This window comes from Mobula birostris, chromosome 11 (genome assembly GCF_030028105.1).
Source record: "Mobula birostris isolate sMobBir1 chromosome 11, sMobBir1.hap1, whole genome shotgun sequence".
NCBI classification, from domain to species: domain Eukaryota; kingdom Metazoa; phylum Chordata; class Chondrichthyes; order Myliobatiformes; family Myliobatidae; genus Mobula; species Mobula birostris.
Window position 1 is genome coordinate 22,495,242 of NC_092380.1, and position 20,286 is coordinate 22,515,527.

Sequence of the window (20,286 nt, forward strand, 5' to 3'; positions counted from 1 at the left end):
GACGTCTGGGCAGCAAAGATGCATACATCAGAATGCTCTTTATCAACTACAGCTCGACATTCAATATTATCATCCCCTTAAGATTAATCACAAACTTCAAGCCCTTGTCCTCAATACATCTTTGTACAATTTGGAAAGCAGTATCCATCATTAGGGACCCCCACCACCATCAGGAAGAAGGTACAGGAGCCTCAGGACTCACACCACCAGGTTCAGGAACAGTTATTACCCTTTAGGCTCTTGAACCAAAGGGGATAACTTCACTCACCCCATCACTAAACTGTTCCTACAGCCTATGGACTCACTTCCACCATCTCATGTTCTCGATATTTATTTATCTATCTACTTACTGTATCTATCTTTTGTATTTGTAGTTTATTGCCTTCGCAGATTGGTTGTTTATCCATCCCGTTGGGTGCGGTCTTTCATTGATTCTATCCTGTCTCTTGGATTTACTGAGTATGCCCGCAAGAATATGAACCTGAGTTGTATTTGGTTTACTGTTTGATAGTAAATTTACTTCGAACTTAGGACTCCGAGCTTAAAATGGCTCCAGTGTTCTTTCCACATCCTTGTGCGTATCCTAAAATGGAGCCGGCTCCTGCTGAAGGGTGAGCTTAACCCAGGTTTACTGGAGAGTCACACAGAGCAGAAACAGGCCCTTCAGCCCACCAAGTTCATGCTGACCATCAATCAAGTGCCCAACTACATTGATCCCATCCACCCACATACCTGAACCATAGCCTCTGTGCCTTGGCAATTCAAGGGCTTGTCCAGAATCAGAATCGCGTGAAATTAGTCGTGGTAGCAAAGCCGTGCAAAGACAAAAAAAATTACCATCAATTACAAAGTACATAGATTAAAAAAGTAATGCTGCCGTGCTTATGGGTTCATGGACCATTCAGAAATCTGATGGTGGAGGGGAAGAAGCTTCCTGTAATTTGTGTGTGTGTGTGTGTGTGTGTGTGTGTCTGTCTGTCTGTCTGTCTGTCTGTCTGTCTATCTGTCTGTCTTCAGGCCCCTGTACCTCTTCCTTGAAGGACAAGTCCCGGATGGTTAGGTTCCCTAGTGAAGGCAGCTACCTTCCTGAGTACAGAAAATGCTCCAGCATTCTGTGTGTGTTGCTTGGATTTCCAGCATCTGCAGATCTTCTCTTGTTTGTTCGTGAGTCCAGATGCTTCTTTATACTTGTCAGAGTCTCTGCATCTGCCTTCTGTTTATTAATGAATTGAAGCTGTTTACAAAGATCCTAAAGCCATTTAAAGCACAAAGATATTCTGCAGATGCTGGAAATCCAGAGCAACACAGTCAAAATCAGCTCTGATGAAAGATCTCTGCCCGAAGCCTCGACTGTTTATATCTCTCCATTGATGCTGCCTGCCCCGCTGCATTCCTTCAGCATTTTATGTGTGTTAGTCCTAAAGCCATTTGTTAAATCCAGTCATATTTTTCCCCCCTGTGACCCGGTGGTGACCGGTAGTAATCCTGAAGTTGGACTCGTTCTGTGACATCAGGCATAAGAACAAAGAACTTGTGTTGATGTGGAAATCTAGATTAATCAGAGATAACTTGCGTCTGAAGTAATTTTGAAGAGTGATCACCACCATTGCAGACAATAGCGTACCAGTTAGCACAATGCTTTACAGCACCAGCCGTCGGTTTAACTCCCCTCCCCACCCCCCGCTGTTGGTAAGGAGTTTGTACATTCTTCCCGTGACCGAGGAAGTTTCCTGTGGGTGCACCGGTTTCCTCCTGCATGCCAAAGATGTATGGGTTCAGATTAGTAAATTCTGGGTATGCTGTGTTGGCACTTGCTGACTGTCCCCAGCACATCTTTGGGCTATGTTGGCCATTGATGCAAATGACACGTTTCCATGTTTCTGTGTTTTGGTGCATCTATGACAAATAAAGCCAATCTTCGAGCCCCCCGGTACAGGATGGGGGGAGGGGGAAGAAGGAGTGAGAGGGTTGTAAACCTGTGCTTATGTGGCTCTTCCCTTCCAGATCATGTTGTTGGAGACGGCGCGGCGATACAACCACGAGACAGAATGCATCACGTTCCTCAAGGATTTCACGTACAGCAAGGATGACTTTGCACGAGCCGGTGAGACCAGGCTTCCAGCAGCCCTCACGGCTGCGGGAGTAGGTTTTGCGTTCAGCCGAGCGGTCGTTGCACGGAGGGTGTACGTCACAGGTGCAGACGTCCCCCCCGTCCATGCTCCCCTGCCCGTGCATATCCAACCAAGCTCACCGACTTGCCCACTGTCCAGAAGCAAAGACCTGTACACTCAGGACAGGTGGCCGTGCAACCCCCCAACACAGCCATTCCCTACCAACAATGGGGCATTTATTCCAGAGCAGCATTTGACTCTGCCCGATCCAACCTGATTATTTACACTTACTATCCACATTAACAGATCCACAATCCAACACATTTATTTCATCACAAGAGATTCTGCAGGTGCTGGAAATCCAGAGCAACACACACAAAATACTGGAGGAACACAGCTGGTCAGGTAGCATCTACAGAGGGGAATAAACAGTTGACATTTCGGGCCAAGACCCTTCATCAGGGTCATTTATTTACTTGGGTTCCGCCTGGTAGCGACTATCTTATAGTCCGGGGACACTCACATCAGCGAGAGAGACTTCCCCTACCAGCAATCACTTGGACCCAGTCCCATTTCTCGAGAGCTTACGGAACAACCCACCTCTTACCTGTGAATTGCACGTCGAACGTAGGCACTGGAAATCAGAAATAAGAACACAAAATGTCAGGGATACTCAGCAGGTCAGGTGAGGAATGTCTCCAATTTCTTTGTCATCATTCTCAGTTCTGACGCAGGGTTTTGTCCCAAAATGTTGACAATTCCTTCCCCCTACACCCCCCCAACAGATGCTGCTCAACCCACTGAGTTTTTCCAAAGATTGTGTGTTGCTTTTGTTCTCCTTTCTTTTTGCCCTTGTTTTCTGATATTTGTATCACTCTTCATGGCATCAAGCTGCACTGCATTATATTTGAGAGTAACATACACACAAAATGCTGGAGGAACTCAGCAGGTCAGGCAGCATCTATGGAGAGGAATAAATAGTTGACATTTTTTTTGAATTAGATTAGATTATGAGGACACTCAGTCCTCGTTTATTGTCATTTAGAAATGCATGCATTAAAAAATGATACAATGTTCCCCCGGAGTGATATCATAAAAAAAACAGGACAAACCAAAGACTAACACTGACAAGACCACATAATTATAACATATAGTTACAGCAGTGCAAAGTAATACCATAATTTGATAAAGAGCAGACCATGGGAACGGTAAAAAAAAAGTCTCAAAGTTCTGATTGACTCCTGCTAGTCCCCGATAGCAGATGGCAGAAGGGAGAAACTCTCTCTGCCATAAACCTCCAGGCACCGACAACTGTCGATGCATTGGAAGCACCCGACCATAGCCAACTCTGAGTCCGTCCGAAAACTTGGAGCCTCCGACCAGCCCTTCCGGCACCGAGTGCCGGGCACCATCTCTGCCGAGTGCTTCGACCCCGTCCCAGCTGCCGAACAACAAGCAAAGCCGAGGATTCGGGGCCTTCCCCTCCGGAGATCCTGGATCACACCTTATGTTTATGATTTGCATTGTGTTTTAACTCTTACATTTAGGGGCTCTACTTTCTACAGACCCTGATTTTCAAAAGTGATTGGTTTTACTGTGAGTCATTAATATTACCATAGGTTTGGAACCACACACACAGTCCAGCACTGGTAGGTTCTTCCTTCCCTGAAAGACATTATCAGGTTTTCTGATGGGTTACTGCAGTCTGGTTATTTTATGGTCACATGTACTGTTATTAGTGAAATCCCACTGGTTTCCTTGGCTTTGTAAATCTAGGGAAGACACTCTCCCGTCCCGCCAAACCCGTGAGATTGAGATGGCTCTCCTACCTAACTAAAGGGTTAATAAAGAAAAGAAAGAAAGAAACAAAAAGGGCCCATTAATATTAAACTGCCAAATGTGCACCAGTTGCAGGTCAATTCACCGATCCTCAGTCGATCTTGCCACCCAGCTCTGTCGAATCACCATCTTCCCACTGGGTCGTATCCTATGACCAGTTCCCTCCAGTGTCTTCTGTCTTCATCCCCCACTGAACAAAGGACCCAGCTCACATTCCAAAGCACCCGGTATCTCGAACCATAACCCAAACACTGCTTCTACAGAAAGACCATTACATTAGCAATGAAACCTTTCCCAGTGTGTTACATTAGTTTTTACATTATAGATTACATAAGGTGCTAAGGTGGAGATACATCTCTACCAAAGGAGGTGTAGGGAGCTCCTTCTCTCCACTAGCCTGCAGGTCACCCTTGGGCAAGATGTAGCATCTGCTTATCTCCCCATCCGATCAGGGTCACATGAAACCACGGGAGCAGGTGGTCGATGGTCGTATGAACAACTGGCGCATATCACAAATCCTGGGTATCCGACCACTGACACCAGGCAGACTATCTCTGAAGGGTACTGATAATGGCTGGGGTCACCTGTCTTATAAAGACAGTGCCCAGAAGAAGGCAATGGCAAACCAACTCGGTAGAAAAAAATTGCTAAGAACAATCATAGTCAAAGACTGTGATCACCCACGTCATACAACACAGAACATAATGATGATATTATATTAATCAAATGATTTTCAATTCCCCTGCTGAGAAGTGATGGACTCAAACATGTCCCAGTATCACCGAGTCATGCAGGGCAGAAGGACTTCCATCAGTCACCAGGTCCACACCAACCATCATTATCTTTAGTTCTGGTTTAACCCACATCACGCTGGATGGGAGACGCAAGATGTTGCAGACTCTGGAATCTGCAGCAACAAACAATCTGCTGAAAGAGAATCAGCGGGTCAGGCAGCATCTGTGGTGCAGAGAGGGGTGGTGGGAAGGAATTCGGGTCAAATCGTCCCCCCACCTGCTTGACTTACTGCGTTCCTCCGGCAGCTTGCTTTCTCTCGACACTAGAGGGTGCTGCTGTCCACAAAACTGGACACTTCTCAGGATAAACCCATCAGCGTTGGGATCTCCCGTTGAAACTTATTTGGGGCTTTTCAGGAAGCCGTACAAATTATGCTGAATCCTTTGACTGCAAAGATGAGCATGATTTAAAACATCTGTTTTTCATTATTAACTGAATGGCAGATGGAGTTTAGTCTGAAAAAGTGTGAAGTGATTCACTTTGGAAAGTCCGACTTGAAGGCAGAGCACAAAGTTAATGGCAGTGTGGAGGAACAGAAGGATCTTGAAGTCTATGTCCATAGATTCCTCAAAGTTGATAGGGTGGTTCAGAAGGCGTACGGTGTGTTGACCTTCATTAGTTGGGGGACCAGGTTGAGATCTGTGAGCTGTATAAAACCTGGGTTAGAATAAATTTGGAGCATTGTGTTCACCTCATTATAGGGAGGATGTGGAAACTTTAGAGGGAGTGCAGAGGAGATTTACCAGGATGCTGTATTTACCAGGACTAGAGAGCATGTCTTATGAGGAGAGGGTGAGTAAACCAGGGCTTTTCTCTTTGGAGTGCAGGAAGATGAGAGGTGACGACAGAGATGTGCAGGATGATAAGAGGCATAGGTCGAGGGGACAGCCGGCGACTTTTTCCCAGGGTGGAAGTAGTAAAAAATATCAGGGGTTTTAATTTTAAGGTGATTGGAGGAAAGTCTAGGATAGGGGATGTCAGAGGCAGGTTTTTTACACGAAGAGTGAGAGAGGCATTGAACGTGCTGTCAGGGATGGTGGTAGGGGTAGATACATTTGGGACATTTAAGAGACAATTAGGGGAAACTAATAGGCACAAGAGATTCTGAAAATCTCAAGCAACACACTCAGATTGCTGGAGGAGCTCAGCAGGTCAGGCAGCATCCATGGAAAGGAATGAAGAGTCAACTCTTTGGGCCAAGACCCTTCACCAAGACAGCAAAGGAAAGGGAGAAGCCAGAATAAGAATGGACTAGATGGGCCAAAGAGCCTGTTTCTGTGCTGTACTCTGACTCTATGACTCCAGAAGGAGTGAAAGGAGTACAAGCTGGAAGGTGATAGGTGAAGCCAGGTGAGGGGCAAGGTAGGTGGGTGGGGGAGGGGGTGGTGAGAAGCTGGGAGGTGATAGGTGGAAAAGGTAAAGGGCTGGAGAAGAAGAAATCTGACAGGAAAACAGAGGGAAGGAGGAGGGACAGCAGATGGAAGTGATAGCAGGTGAGGAGAAGAGGTAAGAGGGGAGCCAGGATTAAAGAAGAGAGAAGGAGGTATACAGTTAATGGACATATGGATGGAAGAACAAATGGAAAACTATGTGGGAGGGAAAGGTTAGATTGAACGGAGTGGAATTAAAGGTTGACATAACATCATGAGCCAAAGAGCCTGTAATGTTCTATGTTAACTTGATGATTGCTGTATCCGAAAAATCCAGACGAACAGACACACACACATAAACACACAGACACACATGCATGCACACACACACAGACACACACACATTCACACACACACACACACACACACACACACACACACACTCACACACACGCACATTCTCTCACACACACACACACACACACACAGACACACGCATGCGCGCACACACACACATTCACACATTCTCACACACACATTCACACATTCTCACACACTTTCACACACACACTTTTACACACGCACATTCTCACACACGCACATTCTCACACACACACATTCTCTCACACACACATTCTTACACACATTCACACATTCTCTCACACATTCACACATTCTCACATTCTCTCTCACACACATTCACACATTTTCTTTCTCTCACACACACACACACACACACACACACACACACACACACATTCATAGTCATAGTCATACTTTATTGATCCTGGGGGACATTGGTTTTCATTACAGTTGCACCATAAATAATTAGATAGTAATATGTAAATTATGCCAGGAAATAAGTCCAGGACCAGCCTATTGGCTCAGGGTGTCTGACCCTCCAAGGGAGGAGTTGTAAAGTTTGATGGCCACAGGCAGGAATGACTTCCTATGATGCTCTGTGCTGCATCTCGGTGGAATGAGTCTCTGGCTGAGTGTACTCCTGTGCCCAACCAGTCCATTATGTAGTGGATGGGAGACATTGTCCAAGATGGCATGCAGCTTGGACAGCATCCTCTTTTCAGACATCACCATCAGAGAGTCCAGTTCCATCTCCACAACATCACTGGCCTTACGAATGAGTTTGTTGATTCTGTTGGTGTCTGCTATCCTCAGCCTGCTGCCCCAGCACACAACAGCAAACATGATCGCACTGGCTACCACAGACTCGTAGAACATCCTCAGCATCATCCGGCAGATGTTAAAGGACCTCAGTCTCCTCAGGAAATAGAGACGGCTCTGACCCTTCTCGTAGACAGCCTCAGTGTTCACACACAAACACACACACACACACACACACACACTGGCTGTCTCTCTCTCTCTCTCTCACACACACACACACTCGCTGTCTCTCTCTCTCTCTCTCTCTCACACACACACACACACACACACACACACACACTCTGTGACCCAGCAGGACTGCATCAATGTCAGAGATCCAATCTTTCACCTGCAACTTTTGTCCCCACGGACATCAGAGATGTCCCCTACACCCCCCCCCCCCAGCTACCTGATGAACTTCTTTTGTCTCCCTGCCAGCTCGGATGAAGGGTCTCTGACCTGTAACGCTGACTCTGCTTTTCTTCCCGCTGATGCCGCCAGACCTGCTGAAGATTTCCAGCATTCTCTAATTTTACATTTCCAACATCTGTTTAAAATATCTTTTTTGTTTGTAAGGGGCTGCCCAGCATTTTCCTTTTATGCAAAAGTTTATTGAAATGATTACAATATTGCAGGGTTGCATTATTATACAATAATAACGGGAGTACAAAGAAGGTTCGCCAGATTGATTCCTGGGATGGCAGGACTTTCATATGAAGAAAGACTGGATGAACTGGGCTTGTACTCGTTGGAGTTTAGAAGATTGAGGGGGGATCTGATTGAAACGTATAAAATCCTAAAGGGATTGGACAGGCTAGATGCAGGAAGATTGTTTCCGATGTTGGGGAAGTCCAGAACGAGGGGTCACAGTTTGAGGATAAAGGGGAAGCCTTTTAGGACTGAGATGAGGAAAAACTTCTTCACACAGAGAGTGGTGAATCTGTGGAATTCTCTGCCACAGGAAACAGTTGAGGCCGGTTCATTGGCTATATTTAAGAGGGAGTTAGATATGGCCCTTGTGACTACGGGGGTCAGGGGGTATGGAGGGAAGGCTGGGGCGGTGTTCTGAGTTGGATGATCAGCCATGGTCATAATAAATGGCGGTGCAGGCTCGAAGGGCCGAATCGCCTACTCCTGCACCTATTTTCTCTGTTTCTATGTTTAATATACTGGACTTCATAAATAGAGATACAGTAATGGAACATTACAGCACACTACAGACCCTTTGGCCCACAATTTTGTGCTGACTTTTAATCCTACCCCAAGATCAATCTAACCCTTCCTTACACTCCATTTTTCTATCATCTATATGCCTATCTAAGAGTCTCTTAAATGTCTCTAATGTATCTGCCCCGGCAGCTTGTCCACACACCCACCGCTCTCTTGTGTGTAAAAAAAAAATGCTTCTGACATCTTCTGCTACACTTTCCTCCAATCACCTTAAAATGATACCCCCTTGTATTAGCCATTTCTGCCCAGAGGGGAAAGTCTGAGACTGTTCGCCCTACCTCTGCCTTTTACCATCTTGTGCACCTCTCACCCTTCGTCACCCCAAGAGAAAAGTACTAACACGTTCAACATTTCTTCTTAAGAATGTTAGTAATAATAATAATTGCTTTGTTTATCGAGCACTTCTCATACAGATAATGTAGTTCAAAGTGCTTTGCAATGGGATAAAGCACAAACATGAAAATAAAAAGATAAAAATTAAAATAAACTTTAAAAGACCGAAAAGATGTTAGTTAAAAGCAAGGTTAAATAAATGGGTTTTGAGCTGGCGTTTAAAAGTGTCAACTGTGTCTGCATCCCTTTCAGTTTTCCACAGCTTAGGAGTGTAGTTCAAAAACGCTGAGCTGCCAGTTATCTTTTGTGGGAGATTGTTTACATTTAAGAGGTCCCCGAGCGCTCCAGGACGATTGTAAAACAAAAGTGATTCTGTGATGTACTCTGGTCCCAGACCATTAGATTAGGTAAGATTAAACCATTAAGAGGTTTAAAAACAAGTAAGATCTTTAAAATCAATTCTAAAAGGTACAGAAAGCCAAAGCAGAGTTAGGGCAGGAGTGATATGCTCCCTCATCCTGGTTCTAGTTTAAAGTCTAGCAACGGCGTTCTGAATGAGCTGAGGTTTGTCAGTCATTTGCTTTAGACTTGCTCTCTAATCCAGGCAGCATCCTGGTAAATCTCCTCTGCGCCCTCTTTAAAGCTCCAATATCCTTAGATGACTTTTATACAGAAATTTATTGAAATGATTATAATGTGCATCATTATACAATGTACAGGGCTTTGTTAAACACACTGTTTATAGTTATCACTTTGCACAATACACTCGAGCTCCTGTGGCGCCCACTGGTCCTGGAAATTCCCTCCTGTATTTGTGGACGTAGTGTGCTCCTTGTTGAGGGACACCCGGGCATGGACGTAACTCTGGAAAGTGCTGTCCACTTGCGCACTACAGGAGTGGGCCTTTGAACAGAAGCAGCTGCAGACTGCATTGAGTGTGGCCAAGGTGGAAGCTCTTGCTTTCTGACTGCCCTACCGTCTGGTGAACCAGAGCCCTGGGCGGAGGTGCTGCGCGTCCTGGTTGGTGTGCTGACCTTGTCTGATGTCTTTCTGATCCTCTCTCACTCAGGGCTGCAGTTTGGGTTCATTAACCCGATCTTCGAGTTCTCGAAGGGCATGAGGAAGCTGCAGCTGGACGATGCCGAGTACGCACTGCTCATTGCTATCAACATCTTCTCTGCAGGTCACTTGCTTTCTTTTGGGGGGAGAAAGTAACTTGTCTTTGTTACAGATGCAGGGCAAGTGGAGTTTAGAGGGCTGAGAGAGCAGTATACCCTTCAGCCCAGGGAGCCTGTACTTGACCACAATGCCAAATTGAACTAATCCTATCTGCTGGCACGTGGTCTATATCTTTTTATTAATTGAGACACAGTGCAGAATAGGCCTTTTCATCTGCCACCCAGCAGCCCCCAGCCCCCGATTTAACCCTAGCCTAATTATGGGACAATTTACAATGACCTATTAACCTACCGACTGGTACGTCTTTGGACTGTGGGAGGAAACCGGGACGGTCACGGGGACAACGTACCGACAGGAACTGAACCCGGGTTGTTGGTACTGTAAAGCGTCGCGCTGGCCACTACGCTACCGTGCCAGCCCTGCTCGTTTTTGTGCCTCCCTGAATGTGTGAGTGCTGCTGTCGTATCTGCTCCCCCGACCCCTGGAAGGATGTTCCAGGCACCTACCATTCTGTGTGAAAACAAAACTACTACTTCTCATCTTGAAGCTGTTATTTCATGTCTCCATCCTGGGTAAAAGACTCTGACTGCATACCCTGTCTACCTCTCAGCCTCTGTGGTTACAATAGCACAGACCTAACGAGCCCAGACCTCCCAATGACGTCCGTGTGACCATTGACCAGAAAACAGCTCGGGTTTGTCCAACCCCCTCCTTATCGCACGTCCCACTAACCCAGGCAGCATGCTGGCGAACCTCTTCTACACCCTCTCCATAGCCCCCCACATCCTTTCTGGAATGGGGTGCCCAGAACTGCATCAAGAGTGGCCTGACTCGTTTTATACAGCTTCAGTGTGATTTCCTGACTCTCGTACCCTGACCAATGCAGGCAAACTTGCTCTGTGCTGCATTTATGACCCTCTCTACTTGTGTTAGGGAGTCATAGAGCACTACAGCACAGAAACCGGCCCTTCGGCCCATCAAGTCCATGCTGTTCAGGGAGCTGTGGGCATAGACAATATAATTCACCCCTGCGTCTGGTCCTGCTGTGAGCATGTTTCACCTTGCCGGAGGTTGGGATGAAGGTTTTGGGATTGGGATCAGGAAATCCCATATCCTGGGGTGAAAAGAACCCAGTATATCTCTTTCTCCTAGTATTTGCTCATAATCCCAAGTTGCTCATCCCAATCTCCAGCAAAGTGAAACACCTTCACAGCAGAAGCTGCAGTGTGCCTTGGAGCAGAGGAAACTTGATAGGGGTGTTCAGAAGACCAGAAGATAAAGGAGCAGAATTAGGCCATTCAGCCCATCACATCTGCTCTACCATTCCATCATGGCTGATTTATCATCCCTCTCAACCCCATTCTCCAGCCTTCTCCCGGTAACCCTTAACTAATCAAGAGCCCATCAACCTCTGCTTTAAATACACCCAATGACTTGTCCTCCATGCTTGCCTGTGGCAGTGAATTCCACAGATTCATCGCCCTCCTCACCTCTGTTTTAAAGGGATGTCCTTCTGTTCTGATGCTCTGGAGCTCTGAGTTACAATTCATGTCAGAAGCAGGTGTCAGACTTTATAGGGTAACCTTGGGGAGCTGAACATTAGATGTTTGGACAGTTTTTAAAAAAACATTTAATAGTAATAAGCATCCGTTAGTCTCGTGAGATCATGGATTTGCGCCTTGGAAGAGCAATGTGTGGTTAAGTGCCTTGCTCAAGGACACAACACGCTGCCTCAGCTGAGGCTCGAATTAGCGTCCTTCAGATCACTAGACTGACGCCTTAACCACTTGGCCACGCGCCACATTTATTATTTGGAGATACAGCACGGTTTCAGGCCCTTCTAGCCCGACGAGTCCACACCACCCAGTTACACCCATGTGACCAATTAACCTATGAATCCGATCATCTTTGGAATGTGTGCGGAATCCGGAGCATCCGGAGGAAATCCACACAGTCACGGGAGTGCGTGCAGACTCCTTACAGGCAGTGGCGGGAATTGAACCCGGGCCTCTAACTGCTACACCACCGTGCTGCCCTTTAGTGAGATGCACAAACTTGGGAGGTAAGAGAGGAAGTCGGGGACAGAGCGCAGCTTCATTGCTCTCCAAGTGAATGTGGGGTTCCCGTCTCCGCAGATCGGCCCAACGTTCAAGACCACGAATTGGTGGAGAGACTCCAGCAGCCGTATGTCGAAGCGCTTCATTCGTACTTGCGGATCAGGCGACCAAAGGTGAGCTCTGCCCGTGCCAAAGGTCAAGGGGTTGTCGCTCCTGGCCTCAGAACAGTGTCGTGCTTCCAGTGCTGTAATGTGAGCACTTGGCTGACCCCAGGCTCTGTGCGGACGTGATCAGGCCACTGTTACCTATCTGTTGGTATCTTGGCAAATTCGAACGTAGACACAGAACGGTGCAGGCCCCTTGACCCATGAGGATGGCTTATTATTGCCACAGTGCTGAGGTACAATGAAAAGCCTTGTTTTGTCCGCCATCTGTACAGATCACTTCATTACTTCAGTCCATTGAGATGGTAGAAGGGAAAAGCAATAACAATGCAGAATAACTGCTGATTGTGTGGATAGCCACGGGCTTCACCCAGGGCTGAAATGGCTAACACGAGGGGGCATGGCTTTAAGGTGCTTGGAAGTAGGTACAAGGGGGATGCCACGGGTAAGTGTTTCACACAGAGAGTGGTGGGTGTGTGGAATGCACTGCCAGCGACGGTGGTGGAGGTGGATACAATAGGGTCTTTTAAGAGACTCTTACGTAGGTACGTGGAGCTTAGAAAAATACAGGGCTGTGCAGTAGGGAAGCTCTAGGCAGTTTCTAGGGTAGGTTACATGGTCGGCACAATATTGTGGGCCAAAGGGCCTGTAACCTGCTATAGGTTTCTATGATTCTATATTCTAAAGTGTAACACAAAGTACAATGCAGGCAGACGACAAGGTGCAAGAGCATAATGAGGTTCTGAGGTCGAGAATCCTTCTTATCATGCTATAGTTCAAAGTAAATTTATTATCAAAGGTACACGTCACGATACACCAGCCAGAGATTCATTTTCTTCATGCACAATAAATCCAAGAACTACGGTTCTTGACAGGGCGGACAAACAACCAACGTGCAAAAGACAACAAGCTGTGCAAATATAAAAGAAAAATAAATAATAATATGAATAAATAAATACGCAATAAATATCAAGAACATATGAAGAGTCCTTGAGAGTGAGTTCATAGGTTGTGGGAACATTTCAGTGATGGGGCAAGTGAAATTGAGTGAAGTTATCCAAACTGGTTCTAGAGCCTAATGGTTGAGGGGTAATAACTGTTCCTGAATCTGGTGGTGTGAGTCCTGAGGCTTCTGTACCACCTTCCTGATGGCAGCAGTGAGAAGAGAGCATAGCCTGGGTGACTGGGGTCCCTGGTGAGGATGCTGCTTTCCTGCAACAGGACTCCATGTAGATGTGCTCAGTGTTGTGATGGGCTTTACCCGTGATGGACTGGGCCGTATCCACTGCTTTTTGTAGGATGTGCCGTTGAAGGGCATTGGCGTTTCCATACCAGGCTGTGACGCAGTCAATGTACCCTCCACCACACATCTATAGAAGTTTGTCGAAGTTTTAGGTGTCGTGCTGAAGCTTCGCCCAACTTCTGAGGAAGTAGAAGCGGTGCCGTGCGTTCTTGGTAATGGCACTTGCGTGCTGGACCCAGAGCAGATCCTCTGAACTGATAGCACCAAGGAATTTAAAGTTGCTGACCCTCTCCGCCTCTGATCCCCAATGAGGACTGGCTCATGGGCCTCCCGTTTAACATTGGATCATTCAGTAGTCTTATATCGGCTGTCCTTGACCCTGGTGGTACACGCTTTCAGGCTTCTGTATCGTCTGCCTGATGGGGGTGGAGAAGAAGAAGGAATGTCTAGGGTGGGTGGGGGTATCAAGCTGTTGGGTACAATTCAAGCAAAGGCTAATAGGTTCTTGATTAGTAGGGGCATCAAAGGTTGTGCACTTGTACACTTCCTCTGTTCTCTTTCCAGTTTAAAGGCATCTTTTATGGCCAGTAACTTAAACCACTCTGCGACTGTACTCGTGGTCTAAATGAAACACCTCGTTTCAATCTACCTTGAACTTCTTGCCCATCAGTAATCTCTACCTGGTCTTTGTCCCCTTCTCACGTTGCAGGACCACCTGATGTTCCCTCGCATGCTGATGAAGCTGGTCAGCCTCCGGACGCTGAGCAGCGTCCACTCCGAGCAAGTCTTTGCCCTCAGGCTACAGGACAAGAAGTTGCCACCCCTGCTTTCCGAGATCTGGGATGTTCACGAATGAAGGAGGACAATGCTGTGAGCTGGGTGGAGAGGAGGGAAGCGGGCGTTTCTTTCCAAAACTAGAAATGGAACTGAGAAAGATAATCTATATAAAAAAAATAGCCTGGCTTTTTTTTTTAAAAAAACTAAAATCGAAAAGGAAAAAATTACAAGACGGTCTGACCAACATTGGGGAAGGGAGGATTGTGTTTTTGAGAGTTATTGAACTTTGAGTGAACACAGGACACGATGGCTGGATGGTGTGGAGGTGTCCATCACTGCACTTACTTAACTGAGTTCCAATCCTCCCCAGAGAGGGGTTTCATTATCGCTCTCAACTACCGTTGTTTAATGTGCATTGTTTGTCAAGTCCTGCCCCAGAAAAATTTTAACTGATTATTTGGGAGATATGTTTTGCCCAATAATATATATGTGAAGTTCAATGTTTTTTTTAATGAGCTAATTTTCGACTTAGATCAAATTCAATCTGGAATTGGAGATTGGTTGTTGCTGTGTGTGTGTGTGAGAGAGAGAGAGATTGTGTGTGTGTGTGTGAGAGAGAGACACAGACTTAGAGACTGCGTGTGCGAGAGAGAGAGAGAGAGAGACTGTGTGTGAAAGCGAGAGACCATGCGTGTGAGTGAGAGACTCTGTGTGTGTGTGTGTGTGTGTGTGTGTGAGAGAGAGAGAGAGAGAGAGACTCTGTGTGTGTGTATGTGTGTGTGTGTGTGAAAAAGAGAGACAGACTTAGAGACCGTGTGTGTGTGTGAGAGAGAGAGAGACTGTATGTGTGTGTGTGAGAGAGAGACTGTATGTATGTGTGTGTGTGTGAAAGACCATGCGTGTGAATGAGAGAGAGAGACTGTGTGTGTGAGAGAGAGAGAGAGACCGTGTGTGTGTGTGTGAGAGAGAAACTGTATGTGTGTGTGAAAGACTGAGAGACCATGCATGTGAGTGAGCGAGAGAGAGAGACTGTGTGTGTGTGTGGGTGAGAGAGAGAGAGAGAGACTGAGACTGTGTGTGTGTGTGAGAGAGAGAGACTGTGTGTGCGTGTGAAAGAGACTGTGTGAGTGTGTGTGAGAGAGAGAGACTGTGCATGTGTGTGTGTGTCTGTGTGAGAGAGAGAATGTGCATTTGTGTGTGTGAGAGAGGTTTGCATGCATAAGTATTTTCTCCTGCAAGTTTGGTCTGTGCTCTATGAAGGAAATAGATGTACATCAGCCTATGTATTACAGAGAAGAAACCTATTTAGTTTTATAACAGACGTAAGCACTACACCCTGTTGGTATTGATAGCTGAAGCAATGAATTGTTGATCAGTGCTGTGACTCCCAGGAGTCTGATAATAATCCGGATATTCACTGCTTGTTGTGTTACTGGGGCATAAAAGTCATTTTCTCTCAAGGAATCAACTTAATCAGGGGCCTGTGGATGTAGATGTTGTTAGGTTTTTGTTGCTTAGATATCCATAATACTTAGGACTGTGTGCACTTGGCCAATAAACCAGATCGAGTTTGGATGCCCGACTGCAAGCAGACTGCACCGAGTCGCCACGTTTTCCCCAGATGTTAATCTGCTTCGAGTGTGGGAATGCAACCCTTCGTCTCCCCACCACTCCCCCCGCCGTCTCCGTGCAGGGGGGGCAGCGGTACAGGCTGCTCACTGCTGCAATATCCCCCGTCAGCTCGATGTCAGGTGCCGCCTTGCTGCTGAAAACACCTTAACATTTTTTTTAAATTAGATCTATATTTTCAAAAATATTCTTTGTCAACCTTTTCACCACTGGTTTCAAGTATGATTCAGCAATCACCTTGCGTGTATGAACAGCAAGAAACTGTTCTTTCACACCCGCCACCCGTTGCTTCTTGATTGGTTTTGGGGGGGTCTCCCGTTAACTGGTTTCAGACCAGCCATGATCTAATCCACCAATCTCTGGTGGTAAAATCGCCCAAGGAACACAGGGCTGTGCTTCCTCTTTGCATAAGCAACACTTTACAGCGCCAGGAATCGGGGTTTGATTCCCATCACTGTCTGCAAGGAGTTTGTACGTTCTCCCCGTGCCCGCACGGGTTTCCTCCAGGTGCTCCAGTTTCCTCCCACGTGGGTTAGGGTTGGTGAGTCGTGGGCATGCTACGTTGGTGCCAGAAGTGCAGTGACAATCGTGGGCTGCTCCCAGCACAAACTCGGACTGTGTTTGTTAACGCATTTCACGGTGTTTCAACGTACGTGTGACAAAACTAATCTGCTGATCTTTACCTTTCTTACCTGCGATGTTGCCCCAGTTCACCCCCCCCACCCCCCGTCTAAAGACGGGGAGGTTTTCCTGTGGACAGGAGGTCACATGGTTGGGGTGGGGGTCCTGGGAGCTGTCTGATATCACGGCCAATCTGCCCTGACCAACAGTGTCCTGGAGGTTGAAACATGGCCTTCGCCCAGTGTACGCACATTCCTGCCACAGCCACCGGGTGGCGATAGTGAGCACAGACCCTTTCTCCTCTTGTCCTGGACCAGCTGGGGCCATGATAGCAGACCCAGCTTCTTGGACAGTTCCCCTCGGGCTGGCGATCGGGTTCCAGACCACCAGGACTTATATCATCGGCTCAGACCACCCCCCCACCCCCGCCGATTCCTTATCCACATCCACTTCCACAAGGACCCAGATGTTCAGTTGCTTTCAGAGTCACACAACAGTGATTAGGGGGTCCAATTCAGATGCTGTTTGTATTGTAACTCTCGTTGGGGTTAGGGAGGGGGAGTGGGGATTGGGAATAGATATGCCTGAGAGGGCAGGCTGGTAAACCTGCTCCCAGGCCCCATTCAATACTGTACTTTTGCATTGTTGTCCCTAGACTGAACCTTTAGTTGGAGGCTAATCGTTTTCCTTTACAACTTCCAGTTTGGGAAAGCACTTTAGAATTAAATAAAATTATCACAAGTTTACTTGTTACTTTGGAGGTTCTTGATCGTAGCTTCGACTGTAATTCTTCTTCTCGCGCAGCCTGGAGTGCGATGTTACCATCTGGACTGTCACCTGGCTCCGAGAGTTGGTAAAAGTTTTCAAGTTAGTGGAAGATTTTCCAGCTTCCAGCAGATTCCGTGTTACGGCATGGCAGGAACATAGAACTTTGAACATTACAGCACCGTGTAGATCCTTCAGCCACGATATTGTGCCGACCTTTTACAATCAAGCTAACCCTTCCCTCCTACATAGCCCTTCATTATTTTACCATCCACATACCTATCTAAGAGCTTCTTAAACATCCTTCGACCATCACCCCGGCAGGGTGTTCCACACACCAACCACTCCCAGTGTAAAGAACTTACCTTTGTCATCCCCCCACCCTATACTTTCCTCTGATCAGCTTAAAATCATGCCCTTCATGTTAGACATTTCCACCCCGGGGAAAAGTCTCTGGCTGTCCACTCAGATCTATGCCTCATATCATCTTGTACACCTCCATCACGTTGCCTTTCATCCTCCTTCGCTCCAAAGAGAAAAGCCCTAGCTCGCTCAACCTACCCCCCTAAGACATAGCCTCTTGCTGACCACAGCCAGTGTGTAACGTCTCCAACCCCAAGCAACGTCTTGAGTGTTTAACCTGTACTATGAAGAGATAATGGGTCGGTGGAGTTTGCTGTGCTGCCTCGCTGACCCAGGGGCGAGCCTGGGTCAAAGCCAAAGTGGAGATTATTGTCATCTGCACTAGTCCGTGTGTGCACGGGTGCAATACGAAACACAGCAGGGTCACGGATCAATTTTATTCACCCTATATTATTTCATGTCTTGTGGCACCACTGGGCAGAAAACTTGCCATTTCTTTATGCATTTGGTCTGTTTTTTGTGAGGCTGAGTTGCTAGCTCGGGACTCAGCCCAGCGCAGATGGAAAGCGTGCAGGGAGCCAGCTGGATTCGAACCCAGGACCACTCGCCTCGAAGTCTGGTGCTGATGCCACTACACCACCGCCCCCTATATTGTTCAAAGTGAACGTACAATTATTATCGAAGGCTGCATACAGTATGCCACCATATACTACCTTGAGATTCATTCCCATTCACAATAAAATCAAGAAATTTAATAGAATCAATGAAAAACTACACACAGAGACTGATAATCAATGTGCAAAAGAAGAAAAACTTGCCAATGCAAAATAAATAATACTTAGAACATGAGTTGTAGAGTCTTTGAAAATGAGTCCATAGGTTGTGCGGTAACAGGCAAAATGCTGGAGGAACTCAGCAGGCCAGGCAGCATCTATGGAAATAAATAAACAGTCGATGTTTCTGGCCGAGACTCTTCTTCAGGAATGGGAAAGAAGCCAGGATAAGAAGAAGAGGAAGGGGTACAAGCTGGAAGGTGATGGGTGAAACCAGGTGATAGGCTGAAGAAGAAGGAATCTGAGAGGAGAGGAGAGTGGACTGTAGAGGAGGAGCACGAGGGGGAGGTGATAGGCAGGTGAGGAGAAGAGATAAGAGTGAGGATTTGAATAAGGAAGGGGGAAGTTGGATAAATTGTTGTCCGTGCCATCAGGCTGGATACCTAGATGGAATATGAGGTGTTGCTCCTCCAACCTGAGTCTGGCCTCATTATGGCAGTAGAGGAGGTCATATACTGACATGTCGGAATAGGAATGGGGATTGGAATTAAAATGGCTGAGCTCCAGGAAATCCTGCTTTTTGCAGATGGAGCAAAGGTGCTCGACAAAGTGGTCCCCTCCGATGATAAAGATGTTGGTCCTTTGGGGAAAGAAACAAATAAATATATTAAATTTATTTGGAATCCCATGGAGCATGTGGAGACCTTCCAATATCCAGGCAGTCTTTCTGTTTTTTTCCTTTTATTCTTTTTCTTTCTTTTCTTTTAGGTAGGCGTATGTATCGGGGGGAAGGGTTAAGGGGAGGGGGGAGGGTAGATATTATTATTCCATGTTACCAAGTTTGAAAATTCAATAAAAAAATTATTAAAAAAAACAAAGTGGTCCCCCAATCTATGTTGGGTCTCGCCGATATGGAGGAGGCCACATTGGGATCACTGGATACAGTGGACAACCCAACAGATTCACAGGTAACGTGCTGCCTTATCTGGAAGGACTGTTTGGACCCTGAATGGAGACTGCATTGGTGCTGCTTCATGCACCCATGCAGAGCTTGTCAATTTCATCAACTTTGCCAATAATTTCCTGTAATTAACCTGGTCCATTTCTGACCCCTCTCTTCCCTTTCTTGATCTCTCTGTCTCCATCTCTGGAGACAAACTGTCTACCAATATCTTTTATGAACCTACCAACTCTTGACCATATCTCTTTCCTCCTTGTCTCCTGTAAAAATGCTATTCCATTTCCTCAGTTCCTTTGTCTCCACCGCATGCTCCCAGGATATGACTTTCCTTTCCAGGGCATCAGAGATGTCCTCCTCCTCCAAGGAATGAGGGTTCCCTTCCTCCACCATTGATGCTGCATCTCCTCCATTTTCTGAACATCTGCACACTCCCCATCTTCCCACTGCCCTATCAGGGATAGAGTTCCTCTTGTCTTCACCTACCACTGCATGAGGCTCCGCTTTCAACAGATTATCCTCCACGACTTCCACCCGCTTCAATTGGACCCTACCACCGAATGTATCTCTACCTCCCCCCCCCCCAAAACTGGGATAACGTTGAGCTTATTATCTCTGCACAGGTACACGTACCCATTATGTGCAGTGAACCCCTTACCCTGCAGCAGTGTCACAGGTACGGCATCAGAATCAACCATCACGTTTATTCACATACAGTACTGTGCAAAAGTCTTAGGTGCACCTATATAGCCAGGGTGCCTAAAACGGTTGCACAGTACTGTAGCTGTCAACGTGGAGCGTAAAGTGAGGTTGTAAATTAGGCTGGAGCAAAAGACGTTGGGAATGGCGAGGGTGGAGCACCGCAGGAGGGGTGTAGGACAGGTGGCAGAGGAGGAGTGCCAGGGTGGCGGGACAGGG

At 46.8% G+C, this 20,286-nt stretch overlaps 1 protein-coding gene across 2 annotated transcripts in view; it reads left to right on the forward strand.

The window, feature by feature from the left end:
- Positions 1-17,255, forward strand: part of LOC140204928 (oxysterols receptor LXR-beta-like) — an 84,361-nt gene extending 67,106 nt beyond the window's left edge. For both annotated transcript variants that reach the window (XM_072271906.1, XM_072271907.1), the window contains 4 exons: positions 2,005-2,104; positions 9,909-10,022; positions 12,154-12,248; positions 14,192-17,255. In XM_072271906.1, the coding sequence (XP_072128007.1) occupies positions 2,005-2,104; positions 9,909-10,022; positions 12,154-12,248; positions 14,192-14,338 (456 nt within the window). In that variant the 3' untranslated portion in view covers positions 14,339-17,255. The remainder of the gene's footprint in view (positions 1-2,004; positions 2,105-9,908; positions 10,023-12,153; positions 12,249-14,191) is intronic.
- Positions 17,256-20,286: the final 3,031 nt, after the last annotated feature.